The sequence below is a fragment of the Oryctolagus cuniculus genome, chromosome 1 (genome assembly GCF_051225735.1).
Source record: "Oryctolagus cuniculus isolate XC-2025 breed Fujian yellow rabbit chromosome 1, ASM5122573v1, whole genome shotgun sequence".
NCBI classification, from domain to species: Eukaryota; Metazoa; Chordata; class Mammalia; order Lagomorpha; family Leporidae; genus Oryctolagus; species Oryctolagus cuniculus.
In genome coordinates, this window is record NC_142867.1 from 3,491,133 (window position 1) to 3,511,206 (window position 20,074).

General features: G+C 66.0%; 1 protein-coding gene across 2 annotated transcripts in view; it reads right to left on the reverse strand.

Moving 5' to 3' along the window:
- Positions 1-1,786: 1,786 nt before the first annotated feature.
- IGHMBP2 (immunoglobulin mu DNA binding protein 2) overlaps positions 1,787-20,074 on the reverse strand; it is a 33,884-nt gene continuing 15,596 nt past the window's right edge. For both annotated transcript variants that reach the window (XM_089307384.1, XM_051827841.3), the window contains 8 exons: positions 14,737-14,911; positions 9,294-9,476; positions 8,040-8,155; positions 7,523-7,617; positions 5,808-5,931; positions 3,820-4,704; positions 3,134-3,306; positions 1,787-2,440 (listed from right to left, as the gene is read on the reverse strand). In XM_089307384.1, the coding sequence (XP_089163510.1) occupies positions 2,243-2,440; positions 3,134-3,306; positions 3,820-4,704; positions 5,808-5,931; positions 7,523-7,617; positions 8,040-8,155; positions 9,294-9,476; positions 14,737-14,911 (1,949 nt within the window). In that variant the 3' untranslated portion in view covers positions 1,787-2,242. The remainder of the gene's footprint in view (positions 2,441-3,133; positions 3,307-3,819; positions 4,705-5,807; positions 5,932-7,522; positions 7,618-8,039; positions 8,156-9,293; positions 9,477-14,736; positions 14,912-20,074) is intronic.

Here is a 20,074-nt window from a genome sequence, read left to right on the forward strand (position 1 = left end):
CACACCGAGGGGAGCACAGTGACCGGCCGCCCTCACCTCTGCCTGGGCCAGGGGCATCTGCTGGCCCATCGCGGGCCACACGTAGTGTCACCCCCGCTTCCCCACAGCCTGCAAGGGGGCGGTGCCGACAGCAAGCGCGTCAGGTGCCGGTGCTGTTCCGAGGGCTTTGAGCGTCCGCCCCTCCTACTCCCCCGTCTCCCAGGTGGGAAGACTGAGCCCGGTGAACCTGGGGACAAACTCCAGGGCTGACCTGCTCGGAAGCCAGGGCGCTACAGTCTGCACCCCGTGACCCCTGGGTGCCAAAGAAGACAGCAGGGACGCCTCAGGGCCAGCTCTCCAGGGAAGGGGTCCCCAGCCCCGGTGCCCCTTCTACAAGAGGGTCCAGGGTCGGGCCTGTCAGCAGGTCACCTCGCTGGCTGGGGGGACAACGGGCTCAGAGGGCTTTCCCCCTCTTCTTTTCAAAAAGTATTTGTTTCCTTGAGAGACAGAGAGGTAGAGACACAGAGATGGTGCCATCCACTGGGCCACTGAACACCCGTGATGGCCGGGGCTGGGCCAGGCTGGAGCCAGGCACTGGGAGCCACACCCGACGCCCAGCGTGGGCGGCAGAAGCTGCACCCCGAGAGCCATCACTGCTGTGTCGCAGGGAATGCGGCGGCAGGAAGCTGGAGCCAGCGGGACCGCGGGGCACTGACCCCAGGCCCTCCGGCCTGGGGCCGGGCGTCTGAGCCGCGACGCTCAGCGCCTGCCCTGCCCTTGGTCGGACGCCCGGGCCAGGCCCAGCGCGAGGGCATTTACCAACTTTCCCCAGCAAGTCCTCTCTGGGGTGAGAAATGGAGACCCTCGTGCTGCACCCTGCCACTCGGACACTGTAGCCAGGCCTCGGCCACCGTGGGGGGGTGGGCACAGAAGCCCCTCGCCCTCGCCCGCACGCGCGTCCCTGCCTTGGCACGGCAACCAAGGGGGCAGCCACGCGCACTGCACAGACTCACTGGAGCCACGGCGGTGTCAGCGCACGGTCACGCTCTGCCCTCCACTCTGGGCTCTTCCTGGAGGGGGGCCCGGGTGAAGGGACCGTGCGGGACCCCCATCCTGCTGAGGGCACAGGCGGCCTGACTCCACGCTGGCCGTGCCGGAGACACAGGGACACCAAAGAGCCTTCGGCAACAAGTGACACAGACTCGAGGCAGGCTTCAGCTACAGAAAGACGGCTTAGGGCCGGCACTGCGGTGCGACGGTTACGCTGCTGCCTGACACCAGCGGCCCTATCAGAACACCGCAACCAGTCGAGTCCCAGCTGCTCCACTTCCCAGCCAGCTCCCTGCTCATGCGCCTGGGAAAGCAGTGGAAGATGGCTCAGGTGCTTGGGCCCCTGCACCCTCATGGGGGACCCGGAGGAAGCTCCTGGCTTCGGAACAGCTCAGCTCCGGCCGTTGCGGCCATTTGGGGAGTGAACCAGTGGTTCGAAGATTCTCTCCCTCTCTGTGTTAACTCTACCTCTCAAATATTAAAAAAGAGAAAGCAGAAGGGAGGGGGGAGGGAGGGCGGTTAGGATGGCATTTTACTAGTTCAGGACTTGGGGGATGGGGCCCGGGCGGCCTCTCCGTCTACACCAGGCTCTCTGCCGCGTGGCTCTTCCCCCGAGTCGGCAGGCAATTCAGCAGAGGCCATTTTCCCTCCCACCTGCCTGCAGGACCGGAACCTCCCCCTCGCCACGCTCCTGAGACGCCCTGCGCACCACTGCCGCCGCCGGCAACCGGAAATGGACAGAGGCCAGCCCAGACCGCACGGTGCAGCTGACTTTATTTGGTTCTGGAGTGTACGTCCCTGTGACACCAAACCCTGAGGCTGAACACATCACCACACAGCTGGCGAAGCGCAGAGGGCACTGGGAGGGAGCCCCAGCCCGAGAGGCACGGCGGGCACCAGGGCGGAGCGGGGGCGGGTCCTCCCCCACGGCCGGAAGCTGGCCGGCCGGAGGCACAGTCTGAGGCTGGCACACGTCCACGGGAACAGGGCCTTCCTCAGCCCCAGCCCCGCACTGGGATCTGGGCTGGGCCGCAGTGAAGGGGGCCCCGGGAGGCGGGCCCGTGCGGGAGCCAGGGAGAGCCACCTGCTGCCCCCGCGTGCCTGCCACACTCCTGCCACTCCGCAGAGGCCCAGCGTCTCCCACGGCCGCTCCACGCCAGGCAGCAGGCCGGGGGAGGGGACGGCGTGGCACTGGCCGTGTGGACGTGGCCGCTCACGTCCCCCGCTCCTTCTTCTTGCTCGTCCTCTGGCTGCTGAGCTCGCCCAGCTTCTTACCCAGCTTCCTCTGCAGCTGTGCCCTCCTGGCCGGGTCCAGGGACCTGTCCTTGGTCCCACTGCCGGCATACAGCACGCCCTCCCGGCTGATTCTCTGCCGCGCGTGCGCGCGGGCCTTCTCGCCGCAGCCGTGGACCTGGGGAGGACATGAGAGTCAGTGGTGGCTCAGGTGGCAGCTGTGCTACCCAAGAGTGTGGGGACCACGGGAGCCCCAGCTCCGTCCTCCTCCCCGACGCTGCAGGCTCCCGGGTCGGGGCGGAGGGCTGGAGGCTACAGCCCACAGAGGACGTGGCCAGGAAATGCCCCCCACAGGCCGTGGCCAGTGTGCTCACACCCCCCAATACACCCCACGCCTGACTCCTCCAGGCGGCCTGGCCTGGCCTCCACTCCCCAGTGCCCGGCTGCACCCCAGGGCCTTTGCACACGCAGGCTCCCCAGCCGATTCACCCCTTAGGTCTCAGCGTGACCACTGCAGCACCCCCAGGACAGAGACCAGTTCTGCTCCGGCCCTAGCTCCACACGCAGCCGGGAGGGTACTTAGCACACAGGCTCCAGGAATGAGCACGGGCAGACGGCTGCTACCAGCTCCGAGCGCGGACTGCAGGCCCCACTCCCCGCCACGCAGACAACAGCCCGGCACTCCGCCGAGCGGCTGTGACAGCGGATGGCGCATTTTACTGACGTGTGCCAACTGCTGGAACCAGTCACGCCCGATGTCACCTGCCCTGCCTGCGAAGCCACCCGAGCTCATGCGGAGCTGACTCCGTCCGCCCCCGGCCCCGCCCCGCCCCGCCCCGGCCCCGCCTGCACAGGGAGGGCGGCAGCAAACCTCAGGCAGGTGGTGGCTGAGGCAGTAGCGGCGGCTGCAGAGCTGGCAGAGCTGGCCCAGGGCGGCGACGCTGGCTGTGCACCTGGCGAAGCTGCAGGTGTTGTCGGCCTTCACGGCCGCCGAGACCAGAGCGTCGAAGTCCTCCTCCGGGGGCGGGTCTCTGGCCGGACGTCCTGGAGAAGGGCCGGTGCCACGCAGTCAAGCCGCAGCACGCCAGGCCCGGAGCCGCCCCCCGCCACCTTCACTGCGTGTGCAAACGGGGTCTGCCCAGCTGCGGGGCCCCTGCGACTCCCCGGGCTCTTCAGGAGCGAAGAACCCAGAAACGCCCAGCCGCTCTCCGCTGGGTGGACTCCCGGAGGGGCGGGGGCAGCACGCACGCTGCAGCCCAGGCAGAGCCCCTCCTGACACAACACGGCTGCGTGTGCAACAGGCTGGGGCGCCTGAGCCCCCGGGGGCCCGAGCGCTTTGCCCAGGCTGAGCACGAACACCAGCCACCCCCAGCCCAGGAGCCGGGGGAGCCCAGCCAATGTCCCCTCCTCCAGGCCCTCTGCCCGCCACCCAGGCCCGGGCGCTTCCTCTGTGCCAGGCCTGCACCAGCCCTGTGCTGAGGGGGACGGCGGCCCGGGGAGGCCAGCGCGGCGCGGGGAGGGGCACCGTCACTGCACGCGGCGGCCGCCACCACTCACCTTTCGCGTCTTTCTTCTTCTTCTTGCCGGGGAGGCTCTGCGGCCCGGCGCCCCCGGCCGGCTGCCCCCTCTCGGTCTGCGGCCCGGGCTCCCCCTTCGCCCTCTGCAGTCTCTCCAGGTGGAGCGCCTTCAGGTCTGGCTGGCCCTGGCCATGCGGCTCCTTGGGGGGCTGCTCCCCGGGGGGCTGCTCCCCGGGGGGCTGCTCCTCCTGCGCGGGGCCCGGGGGCGCAGCGGGTACGGGGGCCGCGGCAGGTACGGGGGCCGAGCTGTCTGATGGCGCTGTGGGTGGCCGGGAGGGCGGGGTCCTCTTGCTCACTGTGATGTACCTGGCCTTCCCCTCCCCCGCGCTGCTGTGCCTCAGCCCCAGCTCCTCGGCTATCTGGTGCACCCGCAGCCTGTCGTGGGCGTTCAGGGACGCGGGAAACTCCAGCCGCGTCTCCTCGCTGGCCACAAACTCGGTGAGGAGGGCCCTGAGGTGCTGCGCGCTGCCTCCGCCCCCGGCGCCCGCGGGGCCGCCTCCGCTGGGGCTGGCTTGCAAGGGGGCTCCGGACCCCGCCGGCTTCCCGCCCGGCTGCCTGGGGGGCTGCCTGGCCGCCGCTGTAGCCTCCTGGGCGCCCTCCTGCCGCCGGCTCCCAGCGGGCTTCTGGGCGGCCACGCCGGGGCCCCGCGGCTTCTCGACGGCTTGGCCGTAGTTTTCGGGGACGATGTCGTCAAGGTACTCGAAGGCGGTGCGCACTTCTCCGTGCTCTGTGAAATAATCCACCAGGGTCTTCAAGAAAGCGTGGTTGCTGACGGTGCGGGAATCGCACACGACTGCCACGTGGCGCCGGGCGCGGGTCACGGCAACGTTGATCCGCCGGTCCTCGGCCAGAAAGCCAACTTCCCCTGATGAGAGGCCGCAGTGAGGGGCGGATCCGCGGCCAAGAGACCCCTCGCTCTCGCAGGAGCCCTCCCGCGGCCCTCAGACAGCCACGCCCACTGCACGCCATTTGTGGCTCCGCCACGCTCCCACGGGTGCTGGCAGCTCTCAGACTGCCGCTCGTATCCAGAAGCCCGGCCGGGGCGACAGCGTCCTGACGGGGGCCCAGGGACCACTTGCAGGCAGCTGTCCCGCCGGAGCTGAGCCCCCCTTCCGCCTCCTACGGTGAAGGCTGCCCAGGCCAGAGCGAGGGCCGTGGCCGCAGAACCACCAGGCTCGCGGCTGAAAGCCAGGCCCGGCCTCAGGGGCTCCGGGCTGCTGCCAGCCCACCCTGCGCTCCCAGCCCCTGCCTCTCCGCCTCCAGACTCCGTTCCCTCTGCTGTACAGCCTTCTCCCCTCAGCAGGTGAGGTCCACTCCCCAGCACCCACTCAGGTGGCCCTGCCCCAGGCCCCATGGACCCCCTGAGCAGGCCCCGCGGACCCCTGAGCAGGCATGTGGACCCCTGAGCATGCTCTGTGGACCCCCTGAGCAGGCCCCGCGGACCCCTGAGCATGCCCTGTGGACCCCCTGAGCAGGCCCCGCGGACCCCCTGAGCAGGCCCCACGGACCCCTGAGCATGCCCTGTGGACCCCCTGAGCAGACCCCGCGGACCCCCTGAGCAGGCCCCACGGACCCCTGAGCATGCCCTGTGGACCCCCTGAGCAGACACCATGGACCCCTGAGCAGGCCCCGCGGACCCCTGAGCAGGCCCCGCGGACCCCTGAGCATGCCCTGTGGACCCCCTGAGCAGACCCCGCGGACCCCCTGAGCAGACACCATGGACCCCTGAGCAGGCCCCGCGGATCCCTGAGAAGGCCCTGGCAGACCCCCTGAGCAGGCACGTGGACCCCCTGAGCAGACCCCACAGACCCCTGAGCAGGCCCCGTGGACCCGAGCAGGCCCCGTCACAGCCCTCGCCAGGCCGTGTGCCTTGGTCTCCTGCACCCAACCCGAGCCCCCGAGGACGGGGCAGGCGTGGCACCTGGCAGACCCGACAGCCTGAGCGCCAGCAGGTCCGCTCCGCCCCACCTTTCCTGTTGGACCGGACAAAGGACAGGATCACTGCCTCCTTCTCTCGTCCCTGGAAGCCGTCGACGGATTTGATTTCCAGCTCGGGGTGCCTACGGGCAAGGCTCTGTCTCAGCAGGTCCACCTGAAACACGAGGCAAGGCGTGGCCTCGTCACATCCCGCCTCGCCAGGCAACTTTACGGCCCTGCCCTCTGGGCCCTGCCCGGTGCTGTGACGTGGTGGGCTAAGCCTCCGCCTGAAGCGCCAGCATCCCACACGGGCGCTGGTTCGAGTCCCGGCTGCTCCACTTCCCATCCAGCTCTCCGCTGTGGCCTGGGAAAGCAGTGGAGGATGGCCCGAGTCCTCGGGCCCTGCACCTGCATGGGAGAGACCCGGAAGAAGCTCGAGGCTCCTGGCTTTGGACTGGCCCAGCTCCGGCCACTGCGGCCAATCGGGGAGTGAACCGGCGGACGGAGGACTCTCTGTGTCTGCCTCTGCCCCTCTGTAACTCTGCCTTTCAAATAAACAAATAAAATATTAAAAAAAAAAAGGATCCTGCTTCCTGCTGCTCAGCAGAGGCCCCACACTCACGCAGCCAGGGCCCAGGACGGCTCCCACGCGGCCCTTCTCACAGGCGTGGGAGAGAAGACAAGGAAACATGGAGACGTGTCACATGAGCCCTGTCACAGGTAACATTACACACGTCACACGTGACCCCCATCACCAGGTAACACACCAGCATGTCACGTGACTGCCTTGTCCCAGGTAACAGTAAGCACGTCACATGTGAGCCCCCGTCACTAGGTAACAGGTAGGTGTCACACATGAGCCCTGTCACAGGAACATGTAAGCATGTCACATGACCCCCATTATTAGCTGACACATGAGCCACATCACAGATGGTCTTATCACTGTGTAACCTGCAAGCATGTCACAAGACACCACCAGGTAACAGGCAGGCCTGCCACACGTGACCCATGGTCGCCAGGTAACAGGTAGGCCTGCCACACGTGACCCATGGTCGCCAGGTAACAGGCAGGCCTGCCACACGTGACCCATGGTCACCAGGTAACAGGCAGGCCTGCCACACGTGACCCATGGTCATAACAGGTAAGCCTGCCACATGTGACCCATGGTCGCCAGGTAACAGGCAGGCCTGCCACACGTGACCCATGGTCACCAGGTAACAGGTAAGCCTGCCACATGTGACCCATGGTCGCCAGGTAACAGGTAGGCCTGCCACACGTGACCCATGGCCGCCAGGTAACAGGTAAGCCTGCCACATGTGACCCATGGTCGCCAGGTAACAGGTAAGCCTGCCACACGTGACCCATGGTCACCAGGTAACAGGTAAGCCTGCCACACGTGACCCATGGTCGCCAGGTAACAGGCAGGCCTGCCACACGTGACCCATGGCCGCCAGGTAACAGGTAAGCCTGCCACATGTGACCCATGGTCGCCAGGTAACAGGTAAGCCTGCCACACGTGACCCATGGTCACCAGGTAACAGGTAAGCCTGCCACACGTGACCCATGGTCGCCAGGTAACAGGCAGGCATGTCAGGTATCTGCCCCTCACCAGGTAACAGGCAGGCAGACGGACAGGCAGCGAGACCGACCGACCCTGCTCTGGGCACAGGAGGCCAACCCCGCCTGGCCCCGCTCACTGTGGCCTCCTCAGCGCATGGCTGGCTGAGCCCCAGGCTGCGCGCAGGGGGACAAGGGCCCACGCGCACCTGCAGGTTGTAGGGCGTGATGACGGCAATGTCACTTGCTTGGACCCCAGCATCCACCAGAGCCTGGATGTGCAAACTGACGAGGCGGACTTCACCTGAGGGAGGAGGGTGGGTGGGTGTGGGCGCGGAGGCACACCTGCCCGCCTGGAAGGCTATGGCGCCCATCAGCTGAGTGGGAGCCGTGCCAGGCTCAGGAGACAAGAACCCAGGGCACCAGCTACTGGAACCACACACACCCACACCCTCCCGTGAACTAACGGCCGTGCGCCCCACTGATCAGCCCTGGCTGTGGAACCTGGGGACGCTGGGCCTCGTGCCCAGGTGGAGAGCACGCCCCGCTGCCTGGGACCCACGGCCGTCCTGGCGTCACAGCTGTCTGCCCCAGGGGGCATCGAGGCTGCCTCACCTCCGGAGGGCCAGGTTCCCGGGACCTCGCTCCCACAGCCTCCGCCCCCTCGGCCCCCGGTCAGGCTGGTCAGCTGACAGATGGGGCCGCCGTGTCCACAGAGGTACTCACCAGGGTTCCCCTTGGACTGGTTGCCCTCATCCAGCTCAAACAGCCCACAGCCGGCGGTGTCCACCAGCAGCAAGGGGATGCCTGTCTCCTCGGTGGCGGCCACACCCGGGAGGTCCCTGGCACACAGGTGGACACCGAGCATGTGAGTGGTGGCTGGGGGCAGCGATAGAGCCAGCCCCTCCCCCTAGGAAAACGTGGGCCTGCACGTGGAGAACACAGGGCCCAGCAGGGACACCAGGGTCAGCGGTGGGCCAGTCAGGGCAAGGCAGGGCCAGGTGGGCCAGGCAGGGCAAGGAGGGGCAGGTGGGAGCCAGGGCAGGGGGGCAGGTGGGAGTCAGGGAAGGGGGGGGCAGGTGGGAGTCAGGGCAGGGGGCAGGTGGGAGCCAGGGCAGGGGGGCAGGTGGGAGCCAGGGCAGGAGGGGCAGGTGGGAGCCAGGGAAGGGGGGGCAGGTGGGAGCCAGGGCAGGAGGGGCAGGTGGGAGCCAGGGCAGGGGGCAGGTGGGAGTCAGGGCAGGGGGCAGGTGGAAGTCAGGGCAGGGGGCAGGTGGGAGCCAGGGCAGGAGGGGCAGGTGGGAGCCAGGGAAGGGGGGGCAGGTGGGAGCCAGGGCAGGGGGCAGGTGGGAGCCAGGGCAGGGGGGCAGGTGGGAGCCAGGGAAGGGGGGGCAGGTGGGAGCCAGGGAAGGGGGGGCAGGTGGGAGCCAGGGCAGGGGGGCAGGTGGGAGCCAGAGCAGGGGGGCAGGTGGGAGTCAGGGAAGGGGGGGGCAGGTGGGAGCCAGGGCAGGGGGCAGGTGGGAGCCAGGGAAGGGGGGGCAGGTGGGAGCCAGGGAAGGGGGGGCAGGTGGGAGCCAGGGCAGGGGGGGCAGGTGGGAGCCAGAGCAGGGGGGCAGGTGGGAGTCAGGGCAGGGAGGGACAGGTGGGAGCCAGGGCAGGGGGGGCAGGTAGGAGTCAGGGCAGGGGGGCAGGTGGGAGCCAGGGCAGGGGGCAGGTGGGAGCCAGGGCAGGGGGGCAGGTGGGAGTCAGGGCAGGGGGCAGGTGGGAGTCAGGGCAGGGGAGGGACAGGTGGGAGCCAGGGAAGGGGGGGCAGGTGGGAGCCAGGGCAGGGGGGCAGGTGGGAGCCAGAGCAGGGGGGCAGGTGGGAGTCAGGGAAGGGGGGGGCAGGTGGGAGCCAGGGCAGGGGGGCAGGTGGGAGCCAGGGCAGGGGGCAGGTGGGAGCCAGGGCAGGGGGCAGGTGGGAGCCAGGGCCGTGTCACTCACTGCAGGAGGTGCCCCGCCACGGAGGGGTGGGCCGTGAGCTGCCCGTGGTACATGGCCTCCGAGGCCCAGCGCATGATGGCCTGGTGCATGCGGTACTGCACCGTCAGCACCCGCATCACGTTCTCGCCGTGCTCCTCGGCCAGCCGCTCCATCAGGCTCCGCGACAGCCCCGCCAGTGCGGCCCTGTGCCGGGGGAAACGAGGGCCTGAGCTCCAGGGTCCACACGAGACCCTGCAGCTGAGTGTGACAAGCCGCCCTCAGCCTCGGGCCCAGTGCGGCCGGTTCCAACCCTGAACTCTGGGCCCCGAGACACCGCGCCTGGCGATGACCAGCCTCACGCGACAGGCAGGGCCTGGCTGACGCATGGGAGGGGGTGAGGACCCTGACACGGGTGGGCCCTGCATGGTCACACACTGCAGGACAGGTGGGGCCTGGCTGACGCATGGGAGGGGGTGAGGACCCTGACACGGGGTGGGCCCTGCATGGTCACACACTGCAGGACAGGTGGGGCCTGGCTCACGCATGGGAGGGGCGAGGACCCGGACACGGGGTGGGCCCTGCATGGTCACACACTGCAGGACAGGCGGGGCCTGGCTGATACATGGGAAGGGTGAGGACCCTGACACAGGGTGGGCCCTGCATGGTCACACACTGCAGGACAGGTGGGCGGGGCCTGGCTGACGCATGGGAGGGGCGAGGACCTGGACACGGAGGTGGGCCCTGCAGGGCCTGGCTGGCTCATGGTAGGGGCGAGGACCTGACACGGGTGGGCCCTGCAGGGCCTGGCTGGCTCATGGGAGGGGCGAGGACCTGACACGGGTGGGCCCTGCAGGGCCTGGCTGACGCATGGGAGGGGCGAGGACCTGACACGGGTGGGCCCTGCATGGTCACACACTGCAGGACAGGTGGGCGGGGCCTGGCTGACGCATGGGAGGGGCGGGGACCTGACACGGGGTGGGCCCTGCAGGGCCTGGCTGACGCATGGGAAGAGGTGGGCCCCACACAACAAGGGACCGCAAGATGCCACGCTGCAGGCTCTGAAGATGGAGCAAAGGGCCGGGAGCTGACAGACGCGGCGGCGTGCGGGGCAGGCGGAGCAAGGAGATGTCTCTGGGCGCTTGCGGGCCGTGAGCCTCGCTGACACCCGACTCCAACATGTGACCTCCAGAGCCAAGAGGCCACGCCTCAGGTGGCTGGAAGCCGCTGCGTCTGTGGCCACTGGTCACAGCAGTGACAGGAAAGTGACACAGGACACCTGGCGGAGCGCGAGACGCTGCTGGCCTGGGCTCACGGCTCAGCTCTGCTTCCGGTGCAGCCCCCTGCAGATGGGTGCCTGGCAGGCAGCCAGCGATGGCTCAGGCACCAGCACCTGTGTCCCCCGGGCCGGTGCTGTGCCGCAGCAGGCCACGCCGCTGCTGGCATCTCATGAGCACCAGGTCAAGTCCCGGCCGCTCCACTTCTAATCCAGCTCCCTGCTAACGCACCTGGGAAAGCAGCAGACCATGGCCCCGGCACCTGGGCCCCTGCCACCCATGTGGGAGACCCGGATGGAGCTCCAGGCAGCTGGCTTCCGCCTGGCCCAGCCCTGCCTGCTGTGGGCATTTGAGAAGTGAGCCAGCAGACCAGAGGTCTCTGTCTCTCTCTCTCTTTCAAATAAACTTTAAAAAAAAAATGTATTTATTTATTTGAAAGAGTTACAGAGAGGCAGAGAGAGAGATCGTCCATTTGCTGGTTCACTTCCCCAAATGGCCATAGCAGCCAGAGCTGAGCCAATCCAAAGCTTCTTCCGGGCCTCCCACATGGACGTAGGGCCCCAAGGACTTGGGCCATCTTGCACTGCTTTCCCAGGCCACAGCAGAGAGCTGGATGGGAAGTGGAGCAGCCAGGACTCGAACCAGTGCCCATATGGGATGCCGGCACTGCAGGCGGCAGCTTCACCCGCTAAGCCACAGCACTGGCCCCTCAAATAAACTTTGTAAATTCTTAGAATATGTTCCACTCCAACACTGCCAACACCCGTCAGCACTGCGGGGCGGGCTCTGGCACGGTGGTCAGTCCACCACAGTTCCTGGGTTCAAGTCCCAACTCTGCTCTTCCTGCAAACTCCATCGCGGGAGGCAGCAGGTCCCGGGCAGGCGGTCCAGCCCGACACTAACGTGGGAGCCTGGCGCAAGTTTCTAGCTCCTGGCTTCAGCCCGGCCCAGCTGGGCTGTTGTGCGTATCTGGGGAGTGAACCAGCAGAGGGGTGCTCTCTGTCTGCCTGTCTCTATCTCTCAGCTTTTCAAATAAATTTGTAATGTTTTTTAAAAAAGGAAACCTGGGGACTGGTACTGTGGCACAGCAGGTAAAACCACCATCCGCAGTGCCGGCATCCCATGTGGGCCCCGGTTCGAGACCCGGCTGCTCCACTTCCAATCCAGCTCCCTGCTAATGCACCTGGGGAAGCAGAGGGTGGTCCAAGTCCTTGGGCCCCTGCACCCGCGTGGGAGACCTCAAAGAAGCTCCTGGCTCCTGGCTTCGGGCTGGCACAGCCCCAGCCACTGTGGCCATCTGGGGAAGTGAACCAGCTGATAGAAGATCACGCTCTCTCTCTGTAACTCTGCCTTTCAAATCAATAAATCTTTAAAAAAATAAAGAGAAAAAGAAAAGCTAGCCTGCAGAGAGCCCTCACACGGGCCAGCCTGGTGCCTGTGGAAATATTATTATTTTCAGTGGATAGCTCGGAAATTGTTTTCTGTACTAGTAAGTTCATCCTTTAAATTCTCTATTTTCCAAAAATCTTTTATGTATTTATTTATTTGCGAGGCAGATAGGGGGAGAGGGAGAGAGAAAGAGACGGAGAGACAGAGGGAGTTGCCCATATGGGATGCCTAGACCCCTGCTCCTGAACGCCAGGTGTGGTCCTGGCTCCCTGGTCCACTCCCCATAAGCCCACAATGGCCCCGGGCCAGGTGCAAGTGGAAGCCGGAAGCCGGAACTTGATTCGGGTCTCCCGCTGCGGGACAGGGACCCAGCCACCTGAGTGTGGCTGCTGCCTCCAAGCGGGCGTTAGCAGAAATCTGGACCTGGGGACCACCGCTGGGCACCGAGCAGGCACCCGACGTGGGCAGTGTAGCTGGTAACCCCCAGGTCAGACGCCCACCCCACACACCGTCATGTGCACTGTGTGTGGATTCGCTCACTCCACCTCCACCACAGCCTGTGTGGGAGGCAGAGGTCCACTCCGGTGGTCAAGACGGTGCAGCCCACGTCAGACTGCCTGGCTCGGACTCCGGCCCTGCTGACGCAGACCCTGGAGACACAATGACGGCGCCAGTGACTGGGTTTCTGCCGTCCGCACAGGAAACCTGCGCTGCGTTCCTGACCCCTGGCTCCAGCCCCAGCCGAGCCCTGGCCACTGTGGGCATCTGGGACGTGGACCAGCAGACAGGAGAGCGTGCTTGTCCCCCTCCCCCCCACTCCCTTCCTCTCTCTGCCTCACAAATAAAAACTTAAAACCAATAAAATCGGAATCTGGGACCCAGAGGTTAGGGCGCCAGCTCAAGGGGCCCGGCCAGGGAGCCGGGGAGCCAGGACCACACCTGGCGTTCAGGAGCGGGGGTCCAGGCAGGGACACCTCAAGGCCTGGGAGGCCGGTGTGGTGGGTAAGGGGTGCGTGACTGGGGGGCTCGGAGGAGGGAGGGGAGAAGAGGGGCAGCACTGCCTCCACCCAGGAGAGCTCTGCCGGCCCAGCTGCAGCAACTGCTCACCTCCCCACAGCAGAACCGGGGCCCGAGCGCCCCACGGCCCGCACCGTGGACGTGCCTGCAGACGGGAACCACAGAGCCGCACAAGGTGAGCCGCAGGGCGGCTGTCACTGCCCCACCCCCACCCCCACCCCCAGAGCACGGGCCTGCCTCTCCCCACGCTGTGCTGTCACTGCCCCCACCCCCACCCCCACCCCCAGAGCACGGGCCTGCCTCTCCCCACGCTGTGCTGTCACGGCCCCACCCCCACCCCCACCCCCAGAGCACGGGCCTGCCTCTCCCCACGCTGTGCTGTCACAGCCCCCACCCCCACCCCCACCCCCAGAGCACGGGCCTGCCTCTCCCCACGCTGTGCTGTCACGGCCCCACCCCCACCCCCACCCCCACCCCCAGAGCACGGGCCTGCCTCTCCCCACGCTGTGCTGTCACGGCCCCACCCCCACCCCCACCCCCACCCCCAGAGCACGGGCCTGCCTCTCCCCACGCTGTGCTGTCACAGCCCCCACCCCCACCCCCACCCCCAGAGCACGGGCCTGCCTCTCCCCACGCTGTGCTGTCATGGCCCCACCCCCACCCCCACCCCCACCCCCACCCCCAGAGCACGGGCCTGCCTCTCCCCACCCTGTACTGTCAGAGCCCCACCCCCACCCCCACTGCACGGGCCTGTCTCTCCCCACCCTGTGCTGTCACGGCCCCACCCCCACCCCCAGAGCACGGGCCTGCCTCTCCCCACGCTGTGCTGTCACAGCCCCCACCCCCACCCCCACCCCCAGAGCACGGGCCTGCCTCTCCCCACGCTGTGCTGTCATGGCCCCACCCCCACCCCCACTGCATGGGCCTGCCTCTCCCCACGCTGTGCTGTCACGGCCCCACCCCCACCCCCACTGCACGGGCCTGCCTCTCCCCACGCTGTGCTGTCATGGCCCCACCCCCACCCCCACTGCACGGGCCTGCCTCTCCCCACGCTGTGCTGTCATGGCCCCACCCCCACCCCCAGAGCACGGGCCTGCCTCTCCCCACGCTGTGCTGTCACGGCCCCACCCCCACCCCCACCCCCAGAGCACGGGCCTGCCTCTCCCCACGCTGTGCTGTCACAGCCCCCACCCCCACCCCCACCCCCACTGCACGGGCCTGCCTCTCCCCACGCTGTGCTGTCAGAACCCCACCCCCACCCCCACTGCATGGGCCTGCCTCTCCCCACGCTGTGCTGTCACTGCCCCCACCCCCATCCCCACCCCCACCCCCACCCCCAGAGCACGGGCCTGCCTCCCCCACGCTGTGCTGTCACGGCCCCACCCCCACCCCCACCCCCAGAGCACGGGCCTGCCTCTCCCCACGCTGTGCTGTCACTGCCCCACCCCCACCTCCACCCCCACCCCCAGAGCACGGGCCTGCCTCTCCCCACACTGTGCTGTCACGGCCCCACCCCCACCCCCACCCCCAGAGCACGGGCCTGCCTCTCCCCACACTGTGCTTCTCACAGGCACGGCAGACACACAAGGCAACAAGTACCCACTGAGCCAGGAAACGGGGGGACACCCGGCACTGTGCCTCCGCCCCTCGCCCCAACAAGGACACAGTCCAGTGATCAGTGCAGGGAAACAGGGTGGAGGAAGCCCATCGGCGCCCCGGGCAAGCCCGGCCTTCTGGGCTGGAGCTGGCAGGGCGGCAGACAGGCGCCCGGCCAAGGCTCTTACTTGGGGGACACGGTGGTGGGCGGCAGCTGCTTGTGGTCTCCAGCCAGGATGCACTTCCGGGCCCTCAGCAGCGGGATCCAGCAGCTCGCCTCCAGCGCCTGGGCGCACTCGTCCACGACCACCACGTCGAAGTGGCTCTCGGGCAGCAACTTCAGGGGGCCGTCGGGAGAGGCACCTGCCGCGGACAGGGCACCGGGGTCACGGGGGCCCTGGCTGCTTCCTCACAGCCACAACCACACCGGCAATGAGACACAGGCGGTGAGGGGGCTGCTCCGCCCGCCAGCCGTGCTCAAAACTGCACGGGGCGGGCGCTGCGCCCACACCCCACGCTGCATTACTGTGCACGGGGCAGGCACTGCGCCCGGCACCCGAGGCCCACACCCCACGCTGCGCTACTGTGCACGGGGCAGGCACTGCGCCCGGCACCCGAGATGCCCACACCCCACACTGCATTACTGTGCACGGGGTGGGCGCTGCGCCCACACCCCACGCTGTGCTACTGTGCACGAGGCGGGCGCTGCGCCCACACCCCACGCTGCGCTACTGTGCACGGGGCGGGCGCTGCGCCCGGCACCCGAGGCACCCACACCCCACGCTGCACTGCCTGGGTCCAGTCCTGGCCCCAGCTCCCAGTTCCAGCTTCCAGTCAGTGCAGACACTGGGAGGCGGCAGGTGATGTCTCCTGCCCCTCACCTGGAGACCTGGGCTGACTCCCAGCGCCCGGCTTCAGCCTAGCCCAGCCCAGGCACGGCTGGGGCGGGTTTCCGGGGAGTGAACCAGTGGATAAGAGCTCCCTTGTGTCTCTTTCTGTCTTTGCCTCTCAAATTGAAAAAAAGGGGAGGTGGTGTGGAGTAAATTTATCTTAAAGTAAGAACAAGGAAGGAAGATTAATCTCTCATCTTTGGGGCAGGGGTTTGGACTAGCAATTCGGAAGCCACTTGGGACGCCCGTGTACTATACTGCAGGCCCTGGGTTCAAGTCCTGAGTCTGCCCCGACTCCGGCCTCCTGCTGACACACGCCCTGGGAAGCAGCAGGTGACAACTCAAGTGGCCGGGTCCCTGCCACCCACGTGGGAGACCCAGATGGAGCTTCCGGCTCCTGTCTTCAGCAGTTGTGGGCATTTAAGAAAAAACTAGCAGATAAGAGACTGCTTTCTGCCTTTCAAATTCTTTTTTTTTTTTTTAATTTATTTTATTTGAAAAGCGCACAGGCAGAGAGAGATAAGAGACAAAGAAAGAGGTCTTCCATCTGCTGATTCACTCCCCAGATGGACGCAACGGCTGGAGCTGAGCCGATCCGAAGCCAGGAGCCTGGAGCTTCCTCCAGGTCTTCCCACGTGGGTGCAGGGGCCCAAGCACTTGGGTCATCTTCCACTGCTTTCCCAGGCCACAGCAGAGAGCTGGATCAGAAGTGGGGCAGCCGGGTCTCGAACCGGCGTCCATATGGGATGTTGGCACTTCAGGCCAGGGCTTTAACCCGCTGCGCCACAGCACGGGCCCCTCAAACTCATTTTTTAAAAACCTTCTGGTTCCAGGGTGGGTGCTGTGGCACAGGTGGGCTCAGCTGTCACTTGGGACACTCGACTCCCACACCAGACCTGGTTCAAGTCCCAGCTGCTCCACTTCCCATCCAGCTCCCTACTGACGAGTCTGGGGAGCAGTAGGAGATGGTCCAAACACTCGGCCCCCGCGACCGCGGAGGAGACGGGCGCCGTGCCAGGTTCCTGGCTTCGGCCCGGCCCAGCACTGGCCGCTGCAGCCATTTGGAGTGAGGCAGCGCCAGTGGACAGAAGATTCTCCCTCCCCACCCCTTCTCCCACTCTTCTGCAACACTGCCTTTCAAGTAAATAAATCTAAAGATAACGGGCCAGGTTCCCGCCCGCCTGCGTGATATGCAGCCGGGGCTGTGGCCGCGACCACACTGGCCATCAATCGCCAGCGGCCGTGGCCCTGAACCACAGAATAATCTAATTTTACACATCACAACCACATCGGCTCTGACTTCAGCGTTTAATTCTCCTCTGAGGATTTTAGACAGAACAATTCTCGGCTGGGCAAGCACGCAGAGAAAGCCCACGCATCTGACGACACAGAACCACTGCCCCATTCCTTCCTGGGGTATGCAGCATCGCAGTGAGAACACGGGTGGGCAGGCCCGGCCCCAGCCCCACGCCAACTCCTGCAGGCGGCCTGGGCCCGGGCAGGCCCACCCGAGCTGTTCTCACGGGAAAACGTGGCTCACACGTGTCTCCTATCTGAATGAGGGCGTGTGGCTTTGGTAAATGCTGGTTTGTAGCCGTATGAATCACGCTACAGACACCCGTACTATTTTATGATATACAAGAGGACCTCAAAAAGTTTGTAGAAAATGAAGTTGAGTTCATTTTGGTGCAAGAAAATTTTGAAATCCTTGCACAGAGGAATCGTCAAAAAGCTCATGGAACCGGCCGGCTTCGGGCACGGCAGGTAAGCTGCTGTAGCCGCCACGCCACAGCGTGGCCCAACCCACACCGTTCTGAAGCCCCAGGTACGTCTGGAAGGACTCCTCAAGCCCGGACCTTCAGAGGCGGCTGGGAAGGGGCCGCACGGGACGCGGGAAGGGGCCGCACAGGACGCGGGAAGGGGCCCGGACCTTCAGAGGCGGCTGGGAAGGGGCCTCACAGGACGCGGGAAGGGGCCGCACGGGACGCGGGAAGGGGCCTGGACTCTGCATAACAGAGACGTGGTCAGATCACAGATGCAGCCTCACGGTGCCAAAGGAATGTGTACTTTTGGTTAACATCTACTTATTTGAAAGGCAGAGTGACAGACACACACAGACACACACACAGAGATCAATCTTCCGTCCACTGGCTCACCCCCCAGATGCCCGCGGCTCCACCCCGGTCTCCCCCGTGGGCAGCAGGAGCCCAGGCACCTGCTGCCTCCCCAGGCACACCGGCAGGGACCTGGGTCAGAAGCAGAGCAGCAGGGACTCAAACCGCGCGCCAGTGCTGGGCTAAGTGTGGCACCACCACCAGCTCCAGAGGCCAACTCTAAAGGAGAAGCACTCCCAGAAACTGGCCTGGCTCCTAAGGCCGCCAGGGGGGACCGAGCGGCAGCGCAGTGGGCAGGGCCGGCCCTCACTTCCCCAGGTGCTCCATTTAAAGCCAGGCACGGAGTGACGACCCCTGCACTCTCTCCTCCATTAACGCAACACCACCACCGGCAGAACAGCTGGAGTCAGCTCCGAGAGTTCTGGAAGGTTCCCTAAGCTCTGCCTCAGCGCAGCGGGCTGTCCACGCGGGGCCGGCCGACTCTCAGGAATGTGAGCCGTGCCTGTTGTAGCCGCCCTGGTGCCAGCCGTCCCCTGCCCATCCTAGGGGCGCCTGCAGGCCCCGAGGGCGGACGGGGCCGGACCCCCACAAAGCCTTCCCAGCAGGCCTCCACGGCCTTTTCCCGGCAGCAGAGGCAGCTGCTGGACACCGTGGCCCTCTGGGGCAGGGGCTCGTGGTGGGAGCAAAGCAGCGGCCAACCCCAACACCACGTTCCTGGGAATCTGGAAACCCAGCTTGGGGTCAGTGCACACGCCCAGGGGAGACCACGAGGCCCCACGCCCCGCCTCCGCTTCATCTGGAGGCACTGCACACACAGGAAGTGAGAGCCAGGGCTGGACACAGCCTGGCTGGGGGCTGCCCGTGCGCCCCAGACACCGGGAGACGCACTGGTTCCAGGAGCCTGAGGGAACTCTAGTCCCCAGCTGGCTACAAAGCCAAGGAGAGATCTCAGCAACCAACACTGTGGCGGGGAGGGGGCTGCGTCTCCAGGACGCCCACGTCACCGCACTGGCAATAAACGCAGCAGGACAGCAGAGCCAAGGCAGGGCCCGGACACAGCCAAGCAGAGCAGGCTGCAGGGGCCCGCCTGTGGCGCGAGGGGCTTCGAGTCCCACCTGCTCGGCTTCCGACCTGTCAGCTCCCTGCTGCTGCACCCGGGACAGCAGCAAAAGATGCCCCAAGTACTTGGGCTCCTGGGACCCACGTGGGAGATACAGATGAAGCTCCTGGCTCCTGGCTTTGGCCTGGCCCAGCTCTGGCTGCTGTGGTCATTTGGGGAGTGGACCAGAGGATGGAAGATCTCTCTTTCTCTCTTTCAAATAAAATAAATCTTTTAAAAACATTTTTGTTTTTGGCCGGCGCCGCAGCTCACTAGGCTAATCCTCCGCCTTGTGGCGCCGGCACACCAGGTTCTAGTCCCGGTCGGGGCGCCGGATTCTGTCCCGGTTGCCCCTCTTCCAGGCCAGCTCTATGCTGTGGCCCGGGAGTGCAGTGGAGGATGGCCCAAGTGCTTGGGCCCTGCACCCCATGGGAGACCAGGAGAAGCACCTGGCTCCTGCCATCGGATGAGCGCAGTGCGCCGGCCTGGCCGCAGCGCGCCGGCCACGGCGGCCATTGGAGGGTGAACCAACGGCCAAGGAAGATCTTTCTCTCTGTCTCTCTCTCTCACTGTCCACTCTGCCTGTCAAAAAAAAAAAAAAAATTTTTTTGTTTTTGACAGGCAGAGTTAGACAGTGAAAGAGACAGAGAGAAAGGTCTTCCTTTTTCCGTTGGTTCAGCTCCCAAGTGGCTGCTACAGCCAGTGCGTTGCGGCCAGCGCGCTGCACCGATCCAAAGCCAGGAGCCAGGTGTTTCTCCTGGTCTCCCATGGGGTGCAGGGCACAAGCACTTGGGCCATCCTCCACTGCACTCCCAGGCCACAGCAGAGAGCTGGCCTGGAAGAGGGGCAACCGGGACAGAACCTGGCGCCCCGACCGGGACTAGAACCCGGGTGCCGGCGCCGCAGACGGAGAATTAGCCTAGTGAGCCGTGGCGCTGGCCTTAAAAACATTTTCCGAGAGCAGCAATCCATCAGGAGGTTCCGCGCCGAGGGCCCGGGTGCCGGGTCTTACAGATGAGGGCAGTACAGCCCCTTCACACGCAACAAGCAACAGGAAACCCAGCGAGACCAACAAGCGCGAGACGAGAATTCGCACGCAGAGAGCGCACCGGGGCAGACACCAAGAAAGCCCCACAGGGACCCAGGACCCGGGACGCGGGCAGTGGAGTCCACGAGCAAGGCTCGGCAGGCAGCGGCAGTGGGCGGGACAGCGGTGACCTAAAGACGGGTGAGCGGAGAGCGTGCCGTCTGTGCACAGAGAGAGAATGAAGGGAAACAGCGGAGCCCTGTGGGGCACACGCACAGCAGGAGCCCCACACAGACAGGGGGCGAGAGGGGGCAGAAGGAATATCTGAAAGAAACAGCGGCCAAAAACATCACACTTAATGAAAAACACGAATCCACACGCCCAAGAAGCTCCGGA